This window comes from Heloderma suspectum, chromosome 5 (genome assembly GCF_057233095.1).
Source record: "Heloderma suspectum isolate Gila_16-S chromosome 5, 16-S_ref, whole genome shotgun sequence".
Taxonomy (NCBI): Eukaryota; Metazoa; Chordata; class Lepidosauria; order Squamata; family Helodermatidae; genus Heloderma; species Heloderma suspectum.
The window spans coordinates 34,493,624-34,506,963 of NC_139462.1; the positions used below are offsets into that span (position 1 = coordinate 34,493,624).

General features: G+C 41.8%; 1 protein-coding gene across 2 annotated transcripts in view; it reads right to left on the bottom strand.

Moving 5' to 3' along the window:
• Nucleotides 1-1,636: 1,636 nt before the first annotated feature.
• The window catches only part of SLC9B2 (solute carrier family 9 member B2), a 33,962-nt gene continuing 22,258 nt past the window's right edge, over nt 1,637-13,340 (bottom strand). The window contains exons 7-12 of one of the 2 annotated variants that reach the window (XM_084855741.1): nt 11,881-12,056; nt 9,874-9,980; nt 9,460-9,609; nt 8,405-8,513; nt 5,150-5,286; nt 1,637-3,654 (exon numbers count right to left, since the gene is read on the bottom strand). In XM_084855741.1, the coding sequence (XP_084711867.1) occupies nt 3,415-3,654; nt 5,150-5,286; nt 8,405-8,513; nt 9,460-9,609; nt 9,874-9,980; nt 11,881-12,056 (919 nt within the window). In that variant the 3' untranslated portion in view covers nt 1,637-3,414. The remainder of the gene's footprint in view (nt 3,655-5,149; nt 5,287-8,404; nt 8,514-9,459; nt 9,610-9,873; nt 9,981-11,880; nt 12,057-13,340) is intronic. The other variant, XM_084855743.1, reaches the window with a different exon arrangement.

A 13,340-nucleotide genomic window follows, 5' to 3' on the forward strand; every position in this document is an offset into this window, starting at 1 on the left:
AGAGGGAACATACTGGCACGATGTGTTAGACTACTTAGCCTCCTTCTGGAAATAAATGTGAAGGAGAGGATTGAGTGTAGCAGCCGTCTTCCCACCATCTTTATTTTCAGATGTGCTATTAGAGGCCTATCTGTCTCCAGCTTGGCAAAGATTATGTGCCAGTTCAAGTTCAAAAGAACGAAGGCAGAGTTTAGTGAGGTGCCTGAATGCTTCCAGGACTTTCCTCCCCTAGTCATCAGATTCTGCACATTGTGTGTGAAGCTATAATTCCATATAACCCAAGAGTAAGCCCCATTTAACTTGGTATACATGCACAGAATTGCATTGTGGGGGTGGGACAATGATTTTTCCTTAAATATTGACCAATGCCAGGGTATTTATCACTGCTTTGTGCCTGATCACTATAATTATTTCACTTACATTTAAGTGTAATTATCATTGTGTTTCTTGCATTTTATTCCAACTTCACTGCTAACATTCTTTTTCCTTATACCCATGGATGTATATATCTACAAGCTCAGGATGACATTCCATGCATCTAATAAAGTAGACTCTGGTCCATGAAAACTTATACATTTGTTAGTTTTTAAAGTGCCACAAGACTGTTTTTTCTGCAGCAGGCTAGCATGGCTGCCCCTCTGGAAATCATTACGTATCATCAGAGTTTGCATGTGAAGGCATATGCCCATTCCTTAACCAGAATATGTTGAGGATCATGGCAGGTGTGGAACATGCAAAAAGAGGCACATGGAAATATGACCTGGGAACATCTGGGTAACGTTTGACCCACTGATACTACTTAACCCGCTGCTTACCTACTGATCAGAGTCAAGATTAGAGAATCAGCTGCACGATTTATAAATGATTTTTGATATATGGTATACATCTACATATGTAGGTCATACAGGGTGAACTGATGTGGTAGAGAATGGATTCCCTTATGCAGTTAACAACTTAAACCAATTCACAACTCTGTGTCAACATGCAGAGGGAAATTAATTCTAACAAGATGGTTTGGTATCTCTAATATTAGAGAATTCAGCAGAGATAAAAAAAACCACAGTAGTAGAAAAACCCTAATGAGAGTTTTTCTTAATTTGCAGGTATTGATGAACCATGGTCCTTCTAGGAAACATGTGGGTTCCCACAGATCTAATTTCTGTATTGCCATCCAAGGCCATCTTAGATGGGATCCTCGCTCTAGTGCAGGATCTTGAAAAGCAGGGGGACAAGATACATAAGCTAGCCAGCGTGATGATGGTTGTATACTGTGCATAGCCTAGTAATGGCCTCAAATGAAGAAAAAAAATCTTTGCAGTGTTAACTGTTTGTTAGAGATTGAACAACCTGGATAAAGTGGTGCATTAACCTTGAGAGGGTGAGAAGGGACATTAATTTTGGATTTTTAAACTCTTACACTTCTGAATTAAGGGTTTTTGTTGTTCTTACAAACGTGCATTGCTCATTTGCAAATTTTGAAACTTTGTTTCTGATTTAAAAAAAACTTCTAATGAAGCAATGCTCATTGTTAATCAGTGTAGGCTACCGTTGCTACGAGTTAGTGGGAACTGAGTTGCCACACTGAGCCACACAGGCCTCTCATGGCCCTTTTTCTTGGAAGTGACGGGATTGATATGGTTTAACCTCTGTCAGAGTAGCAAAATTAGTTTTTATTTACATTTTGTCGTATCAAATAATACATATACAAATAATACGTAAGACATATCATAGAAAAATGTACATGGTTCCAAAGTATATTTCCATTTTAACAATTTAGGGTCTGGAAAATACAAAGTACTTTTTCTAAAAATAAACACAACAGTTTATTTTGGAATCTAATCATCTGACTGTCATTATACTGATTGCCATTAAATTGTTTGAGGAGCTGTAGCTCAGTGGTAGAACACATGGTTTGCATGCAGAAGGTCCCAAACTCAGTCCCCGGCATCTCCAGGTAGGGCTGGAAAAACTCCTGCTTGAAACGCTGGAGAGCCACTGCCACTCAGTGTTGACAATACTGAGCTACATAAATGGACCAGTGGTCTGGCTCAGTATAAGGCAGTTCCCTACGTTCCCATGCTCTTATATAAGCTTTAATTTTCGTCATTATTGCTATGTTCCATAATCTAGTAAATAAATTTGTGAAGGTTGTAACATTAGCCTCTTTCCATACTTTGGCAAGATGTGTTCTTACTGCTACCGACGTAAGTTCGATCATCTCAGAATACTCACATTTCACAATGACAAACAAAAACAATACCCATGATTCATCAGGCAGTAGGTGGTTGGTTGGTTGGTTTTTTTAAAAAGAACATTTATTCTTGATACAAGTACCTATAAAAGCTTCAGATAGCAAGAACAGCATTCTGGCTCGTGTGTGGGATAATGGAGAATGCCTCTTCTAAGATGATACCTGCTGCCCTGCATCATCTAAAAACAAATAATTGTTTTTTAAATAAAATATATGCAATTTATCAAGGATTTTTGACTGAAACTTGGGATCTTGTACATACCTATCTGGTAGTAAGTCCCATTGACCTCAGTGAGGCTTACTTCTGAGGAGAGATGGATAGGATTTCACTGAAATATTACTTTTAATTGGGTTTAAGTCCTAATTGCAACATTTGCTTTTGGGGCCATATTCTGTTTTAAATATGGAAGAAGAAAAATCTGTACCCTAGGATGGTGCAGAATTGTTACAAAGACTGTATACCAGAATATATGGAGTTTGTCTACCAAAAACTGGTGATAGAGTTGCGCTCTTACCAGCTGTTCCAAAATCCATGATCTCACTCCTGGTTACATGCTTCCAGTATTGGTCCTGTATATCTTTCTGCTCCAAGACTTTATTGCCTTTTGGGAGCCATCTCAAATACTTCCTGCTGGCTGGTACTCATATATCCAAATCAGGCCATTCATATTCTAATAGCCAAGAGTTATGTCCAAATTATGCATTTTGCTTGTGACAGCTGTTCTTCAGAATTCTCATGTCAAGGAAGAAGAAAAATGTGGATGCTGATTTAATTCAATCATTTATTTATTTTATGTATTTATTACATTTATATTCTGCCTTTTTCTTCCTTAAGGAACATACGTAATCCTCCTCCTCTCCATTTTAGCCTCACAACAACAACCCTGTGAAGCTGAGAGTCTGTGACTGGCCCAAAGTCACCCAGTGAGCTTCCATGGCTGAGTGGGGACTAGAACCTGGATCTCCCGACTCCCAGTCCAACACTCTACCCACTACATCACACTGGCTCATATTTGTCTACCATTATTTGAACAGCTGTTTTACAGGATCTGCAATGTATTCCATACATCTTCAGACTTCTGCAGGCCACTACTGAGCACTATGGTTCCTAAACGGCCTAGAATACCAATTTCTGAGATTCTGAGGTACTTCCTGCTACTTTTCTATACTGGTCCATGTATTTCCATTTCTTCGCTTGTTCTAGGTCCATGATCTTCTTCAGTGTTTGTCTCAGTAGCTTTGTGAAGAAGTTGGGGCCCTGCCAGACCAATGATCAGAGCTCCAATTGGAGCTGTAATGAGGATTGCCAGGAAAGCAACTGTCAAGACATCCATGCCATATTTTTCCAAGATCTTATCTTCTTGACCTCGTGCTGTATCTAAAGCAACAGAGCCGATTGCAGCCTGACAGGAGACAAAAACAATTATAATTATTAAGAAAACAAGTATCTTAACTTCCCAGTTCAGAGTAGGGTTGGAAGAAAGGGGACAGGAAGTGCAAGGAAGGTCTCATGGGAGGAAGACTTAACAGGTCTGTCTTCTTAGAGCAGCAGTGCAGAACGTAAGGCCCAGGGGCCAAATCTGGCCCTCTGGAGTTCCAGTCCAGCCCTTCCTCCATCCATCAATCATTTTGTGGTTTCCATGCTGTTGTACAGTTTTCCTCCATTCTAGAAGGATGAAATGTCTCTCCTGAGGCTTAGTTACTGGCAGTATGAGCTAGAAGCTAAAATACGTTGGTATTTTGACTCTATCCCTTTTGCCCTGCCCACCATTGGAATGCAGCCCCCGAAAGCTTCTCTGAAACAAAATTTGGCCCTTGGGCTGAGATTCTGCACCCCGTCTTAGAGCATGGAAGAGCATTAAAGTATCTTGAAACCTTGATTATTGTAACAGACTTCAGTTTTCAAGGGCAGCCCCTATGTTCAAAGGCTGCAGTTTGTAGTATGTACCAGCTGATCTCTCAACAAATCACAGGATACATTAACTATAGCAATAGTTCAGGATCTTAACTGGCTTTCAAGAGCCTTATGAGCACAATTCAAAGAGACCACCTATAAAGCTCCAGATGGATTGGACTTGCCTACCTTAGTAGAAGAAGAGATAGTTACCGGGTGGCTCAGGGAAACAACCAATCCCCCAGAATGCTGGACTAGATAGGTGTTTGATCTGATCCAACATTGCTCTTCTTCTATCCTCCTAGGGTTACATGTGGTACATGAGCTGCAGGTTGTCCACTTGTGACTTATACTGATAAACTGAGCTGGTGTGATCTAGAGAACAGAGAGTAAGCCTTGGACCTGGCCACAGATTTTTAGATTTGTATTCCTTGCTGCTTCTGGGTAGCCTTGTATCTGATGAGGAAAGCTGAGCCGTCTGATCCATCTTTGTGGCTGCTTTGGCTTCACTCACTAGCCTAGTGCAGATGAATATCCTAACCACTGTTAGGAGAGTGGTAGTGTTATATAGTGGTATATCTACTGCTACCCATGGTTAATACTAACCAGAACTGCCCTTGTAACAGGAAATTTGAAACCAGGTTTGCAAATCCAGGCTAGAAGGCAATTTGACCATGGTAAGAGGGAGCAAGAGGAAGCATGAGAGCTCACAGCACCCTCCTGATCTCCCAACCACAGCAAGGGGACTGGGCATGTTACATCTTTTCTAGGCAACTGTATTTCTGTTTCTTGTTACAAAGTGATGACAACAGATAGGGGGGAAAAGAGGGAAGAAAAAAAGAGGAAATACAGAGGGCGATGAGCACTTGGTTAAATAAGGTAATTATTTTCAAGTTGCTTGCAAGGATCAAGTACTGTCCTCCTCACCTACAGCAGTACATCATGTTGTATAGTTAACCCCTTCTTTGCAGAATATACATGTCTGCTGTAAAGGCATGCTCTACCTGTACAGTTGCTTTGGGGATCCATGCCAGTGAAATAAATATTTTCTCCTTGATCTCAAAGCCAGCAAAACACACCAACAGGAATGTGGCCGTAATTCGGGCTGTCAGTCCAACAGCCAATGTAGCCACACAAAGTCCTACAGTGGAGAAATATACTTCCATTACTGCTCTCAGAAAAATCCACAAATATTTTCCTCATATTATTAATAAACAAAAGGCATGTCAATTTCCTGGTTAATGGAGACAGTAAAATATTGTTCAGATGGAGAAATTGCAAGTAGAAACTTTGCATTTCTTTTTTGCAGACAAAGCCCTCCATAGTATATCTATTCATGGAAGCACTACTTTGTTTGTTTGTTTATATCCAGCCTTTCCTTCTTTAACACAAGAACTGAAGGCAGGCGTGTGTTTTTGTTCATTACAGTTGACAAACGGAGCAATCCTATGGCCCCCTCGAAAGCATTTGAGGGGACGTAGGATTTTTCAGATTCCCAGCTCCATGGTTGGAAACTGTGCTCCAACCTTGGGGCCACGAATCCAGGTTCCCTGCCCCCTTCCCCTTGCAGATGGCGCAGAGAGAACCATGCTGGCTGCCTTTCCAAGGTTGCAAAAGTAACCTCAGAGAGGGGGTAAAGGTGGCATTTCTGTGGGAGGGGAGGGGACTGGAGAGGCTGGGTTACGTAGTAGCCCCAGGCCTCTTCAGCCACCTTCCTTCCTCCTCCACGGTGCCCCAGCTTGATGGATGAAAAAGCCCATCTAGCTAAAAGGCAGAGCAGGAGCCACAGTGGAGGTGATGATTCCTCTGCTGTGCCTCCCGCTCTGCACTGGATGCTTGTAAGCCTCTGAGTTCAGAGTATTGTTCAAGTATTGAGGGTGAAATCGATAGGATACCTAGTGTCAAACTGATACACCTTCCTGACAAGTAACCTCTGCTGAATTTTATCTTCGTACAAAATTTTTAACAAAATTTGTATGGGCCCTTCCAGCCCATATGAGACAAACACAAAAATGAGAGTGATCATGAGGCCAAGCAGTTGAGTTTTGCAAGCAATTGCTTGCATATACTAAGAATCCCAGGACCAGGCAAAGCCATATCTTGACTGATATCCTTACATCAATAATCAGTCTTGAAATACTGGAGTATTTAATTGAATCGGTAAAGAAATTCTTAGTTGTTAGCATTTGATAGAGTCAATTGGGAACAAAAGAGTTCAATTCTGAAGCTTTTAGTTGGATGACAGTTTATAAGAGCCAATGTCGTTAAGTGACGTAATTCTAAGGTATAAATGATTAAGTGCCCAGTTTGAATCTTGCACCTGCTATGAACTCAGTAAGATGACAAGCTGGAGAGGGTTCAAAGGAGGGCAACAAAGATGATCAGGGGACTGGAAACAAAGCCCTATGAAGAGAGACTGAAAGAACTGGGCATGTTTAGCCTTGAGAAGAGAAGACTGAGGGGAGATATGATAGCACTCTTCAAGTACTTGAAAGGTTGTCACAGAGAAGAAGGCCAGGATCTCTTCTTGATCATCCCAGAGTGCAGGACACGGAATAATGGGCTCAAGTTACAGGAAGCCAGATTCCGGCTGAACATCAGGAAAAACTTCCTGAGTGTCAGAGCAATACGGCAATGGAACCAATTACCTGGGGAGGTGGTGGGCTCTCCCACACTGGAGGCCTTTAAGACGAGGCTGGACAGCCATTTGTCGGGGATGCTCTGACTTGGATTCCTGCATTGAGCAGGGGGTTGGACTCGATGGCCTTGTAGGCCCCTTCCAACCCTACTATTCTATGATTCTATGATTCTATGACCTGTAGGAAGTTAGTCTCTTCCATCCTCAGTTCCCCAACTGCAATATGGAAAAAACTGTCATTGAGAGACTGCACCTGCTGCGTCTGAAAAAGTACATCATGGCAAAGAGAAGACAAGTCTGGCCCTACTCATCAGCCAGAGAAGGAACAGCTAAAGGGAATTTGCTTTCCATTTCCCTGAAACTGGGGACTGCAGGGATGAAAAGAAGCACAATCTGGTCCCATCCATTGAGGGAGTAAGGCAGGGGTGGGGAACCTTAGGCCTGGGGGCCAAATCTGGCCCTCTGGGGTTCCCCAGCTGTTCATGCCCCCTTCCCCTGTCCCCACCCCCTGTCCTGCAAGCACCAATTGTTTGGTGGTTTCCCAGGTTTTGTGGAGTTTTTCCCCCATTTTCAAAGGTTGGAATGACTCTTCTAATTAGTTACTGGTAGTAGGAGCTTTAAGCTACAATAACCCAGGTTTCTGGCCCCACCCATTTTGCTTTGGGTCCTGCCCACCATTGGACTGTGCCTCCCCCTCCCCAAGTGCTTCTTCAAAATTGAATTTGACCCTTGGGCTGACATTCCCACTCCTGGAATAAGGGCTGGGGGTTGTATGGGACTGGGGATGGTGTGTCTGTGGGTACGTGCATACATATGCATATTTATTTATTTACAACATTTATACATTGTTCCCCATCTAAACAGATTCCAGAGCAATGAATAGTAAGATAAACGGAACAAAACACAATATTTTTTTTTTTTTTTAAACACCCAGTACAAATAAAAACTGTGGCTAGTCAATCGGGGAAGGCTTGTTAAAATAAAAATGTCTTTAGCAGGCACCAGAAACAAAACAATGTTGGTGCCTGCCTGACACTTAGAGGCAGGGAATTCCACAGAGCTACCACACTGAAGGCTCTGCTCTGCAGAACCACAGGAGCACCTCATCTGACGACCTCAGTAACTGTAATGTATAGTATTACAACCTATTGTAAGCTGTCTTGAGGATCATTAAATCAAAAGATAGGATCTAAATGTAATAAATAAATAAAAACCCCTACCTTATAGGGTATTTATTTATTTATTTATTACATTTATATCCCACCTTTTTCCCTCTTTCAGGAGCCCAAGGCAGCATACATAATCCATTTTAGCCTCACAACAACAACCCTGTGAAGTAGGTTGGGCTGAGAGTCTGTGACTGCCCCAATGTCACCCAGTGAGCTTCCATGGCCGAGTGCGGACTAGAACCCAGATCTTCCAGCTCCCAGTCCAACACTCTGGCCACTACACCACACTGGCTCTCTTGTTATAAGGGTTACAACAATATAAGCAACTTCCTTTAACTTTGCTTAGGGAAATGCAACTTTTCCCACCTTGGGAAAAGGCACTCTATTAGTATGCCTCAAAAGATGTTAGCCACAAATTCACTAAATGCCATACCTCTTCCTAGAAGACTTACCAACTGTTCCAGGTTGGAGAGTCCCAACAGATATTTCAGCTCCAATTAAACCAAAGAGAAAGGGTTGAAAAATATCCCAGGCAATGGCAATAATTTTTTCTACCTCCTTCTGCAGGAAAAAGGAGCAAAAACACGAAGCATTACAAGAATTCTTGCCCACTAGTGCTAGAGGAATGTGGCACATGTAAAACTAATCTCTTTCATAATAGCAATTAAAAAAAAAAATGAGTTGGTCCAGTCAAGGCATTGACTCTCTTGTTCTTAACCCTAGAAAGCTTGACTCTACCTTTATTTATAAAGATGGCAACATCAATTTTCAGAAATGACATGGAGAGACGGGACTTTGATAACCTTGGACTCTTAGAAATTACATCAACACCACAAATGCTGCTGAAGCTAAAATTATTTTTAAGCTAATCGTTTAATAGGTTATTTGAATGTATAATTGTCTGCTTTCAGCCTCTATTCACCAGAATGCACGGGGCCTGGTCTAGCTTTAGTCATTTGCACCAAATGTTAGTACCTGATAAGGATTTGCATCTGTGTCTGAATGAAAAGATGTGTCCAGACAAGTCAGTGGTCTCTGAATGAACATCACAGTGCAGGTACAGAAGTGTATCTGCCTTGCTAAGCCTAACTAAGAATAACCAGCTACTGCAAAGCAATACTATTGGCATCATTCCCTCTATTTCCACAGACCTAAGATTGTGTCAGTGTTTGGGTACATTGCTTATGTACCCAAACACACACACATACACACACGAGAGCGAGACAGCGCGCGCTCTATCAGCAAGTTTGGGGGAACAGGAAGTATAAAAAATATTTAAGAAAAAAATGTAAGGGGGGAACCCCCCAAATCCAAGTGAGTCATGCTGTGTGTTGGGGAAAACTATGTGGGAGGGGAGGGGAATGGAATGGAGTAGGTGGAAGCCTGAACAGAAGTACTCCATACTGCACCATTTTGTTGCACATCCAACTTGTCAAAGTCTGTTTCACAAAATCTGGCCTTTTGGAATCCAAGTGATTTCTTGGCTGTGTATTAACTGGACACTTACTTTCTCATCAGACCATGCCATTCCAGCCAGAAATGCCAAGACAATTGTGCAGAGCCCTCCAGTTCCAGGGAAACCAAAATATATGCTGCCAAAAACAGCAAATATAGACAAGCCCATCAAAAAAAATGCTCTCTTCCAAACAAGTAATTCCTAGGATCAAGGAAGAAAAACAAGAAATCAGGGATCTTCATAAATGCCATTCCTTAGATGAGAAGAAATCTTGAAAACAATAAAATGTGATGAATTTGCATTCTTTAAATCAAATGTGCTAGGAATCTACCTTATAATTACCCTAAAAAAGAAAATAACACTTTTTAATTATTTTCAGCAAGATTATAGAGATAATTTTAAGCATTCTCTGCTTCTCATGCTTCCAAGAGTTGATAATAATTTTCAAAAGGTTTTCTTCTTTACCTGATCCTTGCTTGGAAAGTAACGAACAAAAATTCCCAAAAGGCCACCAGTTGCTATACCAACCGCAACTTCCAGCACACCACGGAGGATATTTTCAAGGGTGGAACCTGTTTAGGAAAAGTAGAAGAAAAGGATTTGAAAGGATTTTTGTGCATTCTCCCTGCTAGCACTTTATAAGCATGGTTTCAGCTGCCAGAGAAAATATCTAATACCCTTGTTAACATTTTGCAAAAGGTAAGGCAATGAAATGGGGATGAATCAAAAAGCTTTCTAGTTTAACTTCCTATGGCAGCCTTCTCCAACCTAGTGCCTAGATAACTAGAATGGAGAAGGCAACACAAGATCAGCCTCCCACCAATTTCCCTCTCTAAACCTCACTGGACTGGTTCATACATAACGCTAACCCATGGTTTATTTAACCCATAGTTTGTTGCCCTATCCAGGGTTTGTCTGGCAGATGACAAAACAAACCATGATTTCTTTTCTCAATCTCTAGGCTGTTTGTTTTCTTCCTCCTTTGTCTGCTCCCCCCCATATCCCAAATTCCTTTGTGGTGCTGTGGTACTGGCATGAAGGGCAGCTGGGTTTTCTTATTGCTGCTGCCTCTGTAGCCTGGAAAACAACCTATGAATCTGGATTCACATGTAATGATGATCCATGGCTTAAACAATCCAGATCTTACAACCCAACAACAAACCATGGGTTCTCTTTTAGGGTTGTTAATGGTTAGCAAACTATGGTTTGTTACCACAGCCGCATTCAAACATCACGATAACCCAGAATTCAACAACCCATACCATGGGTTAGCATTGACCTGGTTCACACATAACGACAACCCATGGTTTAATTAACCCATGGGTTGTTGCCTTACCCAGAATTAACCCACAATTTGGCTGCCAGATGATAGAGCAAAACTCTGGTTGTTTGGTCAGTTCCTGGGTTGTTTGGTTTTCTCTCCCTTCGCCAGCTCCCTCCGTATCCCAAATGCCTTTGTGGCAATGTAGTACCAGCATGTAGAGCAGCTGGTTTTCTTGCCTGCCATCTCTCTAGCCTAGCAAAACAACTCATGAACAACCCACAGTTCTGGGTTCACACATAACGACAACCCATGGTTTAATTAACCCATGGGTTGTTGCCTTACCCAGAATTAACCCACAATTTGGCTGCCAGATGATAGAGCAAACCTCTGGTTGTTTGGTCAGTTCCTGGGTTGTTTGGTTTTCTCTCCCTTCGCCAGCTCCCTCCGTATCCCAAATGCCTTTGTGGCAATGTAGTACCAGCATGTAGAGCAGCTGGTTTTCTTGCCTGCCATCTCTCTAGCCTAGCAAAACAACTCATGAACAACCCACAGTTCTGGGTTCACACATAACAACAACCCATGGTTTAGCAACTCAGAGTTCATAATCAAACTATGGGTTCAACTATTCAACTAACCAACCATTTGTTGGTTGTTCGTGGTTAAACAATCTGTAGTTAATTATAGTTCTGGGTTCACACATGTTATGGGCAAACCAGGTCATTATGTGCAAACCAGGCCAACATGTTGCAAACAAAGGCCTGGTTCACTCATAACAACAACCCAGAGTACTGGCTGAGTATGGGCTGTTGTGAATTGTGGCTGGTTGCTGTATTGTGGGTTGCCATTATGTGTGAACCCTGCACTATGGTTTAACTATGGGTTGTTAACCACAAACGGCCCATGAAGAGAACCCATGGTTTGTTGTTGTGTTGTGAATTCTGGGTTGTTTGTGGTTAACACCTATGGTTAAACCATAGTGCAGGGATCATCTGTAACAACAACCCATACTCCACCTTTACTTTGAGCTGTCATTATCTGCAAACCAGGTCAACGACTCTGGTAGTACATCAGACTGCAAGTGGAGAAGGATATTTTTTAAATGTAAAACACCCAGGTCATACACCACTTGAATGTAATAAACTACCACATAAGCAAGAAAGGCATGTGGCTTTGATGTGGCTCATCAGTTCTATGGAGAGTCAGGGTACCTGAAGAAAAAGCCATTCCTAAGCAGGTATTGAAACCTGTGATGGCCAAGATGTCATCGAAACTTCCAGCAGCCATTAACAAGGTTGGAATGCCCTTGTCAACACCATATCCTCCCGCTTGTAAAATCAGCATTGAAGGGACTACAACAGCAGGAGACACAGCACCTAGAACAAATCTGAACACACAATACCAAGCTGTTATTTATGTCCATTTGTGGACATTTCTTCCACTTACTCCCTATCCCATTAGCCACAGTATGCTCTCCAACTCATAAAACAGAAGAAAATTCTGTTTTACATTTTTTTAAAAAACACATTCTTGTGTTTTTTTCTTTCACAAGAAGAAAGTGAGGAAGCATAGACTTCTGAATTCTTGAAAAAGGCTACAGAGAAGGAGGGGAAGGGGTGGTTTGGGGGCTCTGGAAAGCATCTTTTTGCAAGGAGAGCTGCCCCTTCGAAGATCTGATGGGTGGGGGGGCAGTAGGATTTGCTGATGGAGTGTTTAAGCTATGTGCCTTCACCCATGTTCAACCTATATGTTTGTAAATAAACTCATATATTACAGGATGGCAGTAAGTTTCCGGTGACAAACTTCCAAAGCAAATCAAACCCAGGAAAGCTTCTCCCTGCTTGGGGAAGTAAGGCTAGTATATCACCTGAATATCAATCCTCAGCAGTGCCATTCACCAAACAAGCTATTATGCAACATTCCAACCAGCTCCATATTGGCTGAAGGATGAAAAACCAGTGATTCTGGTTGCATCAGTAGAAGCTGGTTGCCTTCCTGTGCTTGATGATTATTAATGCTTAATGCAAAAGATGTGAATAGGGCCCTATGTGTACAGTGGTCAAAGTACTATGTTTACAATTTGCATGTAAGCAAGAGTTATATCTGAAATAGGACTTGTGTCTGCTTTTTGACAGTGTAACAAAAAATGCAAACAAAGCAGCTCTGTTCAGCCGTGGCAGACACAGTTTCAATTAACATTTCTGAAAGGTATCAAGACAGCATTAGCGAGAGGTAAAAGATGCATGTGGTTTGTAGAACTGTTTTATTTTCCTGAGGAAAAAATTGTTAATTTTAATTAGGGCTATCTCCTAAGTAAAAAAAAAGTTAATTATATGAGTTTTAGTTGATTAACCAATTGTTTTTATAAATTTGCAAATAAAACAATTATTCAAAGATGCCTCCTTTCTTTGCTTTGGATCTAGGAACATAGGAAGCTGCTTTATACCAGTCTGACCATTGGTCCATCTAGTTCAGTACTGTCGACACTGACTACCAGAGGCTCTCCAGAGTTTTGAGGCAGGAATTTTTCCAGCCCTACCTGGAAATGCTGGGGATTGAACCAGGGAAATTCTGCATAGAAAGGATGCGTTCTACTGAGCTACAGCCTCCTCTAGAGTTACATGAGTAGAGTCTTCTGAGCAAGGTGCCTACACCCAGTTTTTCCAGTTCC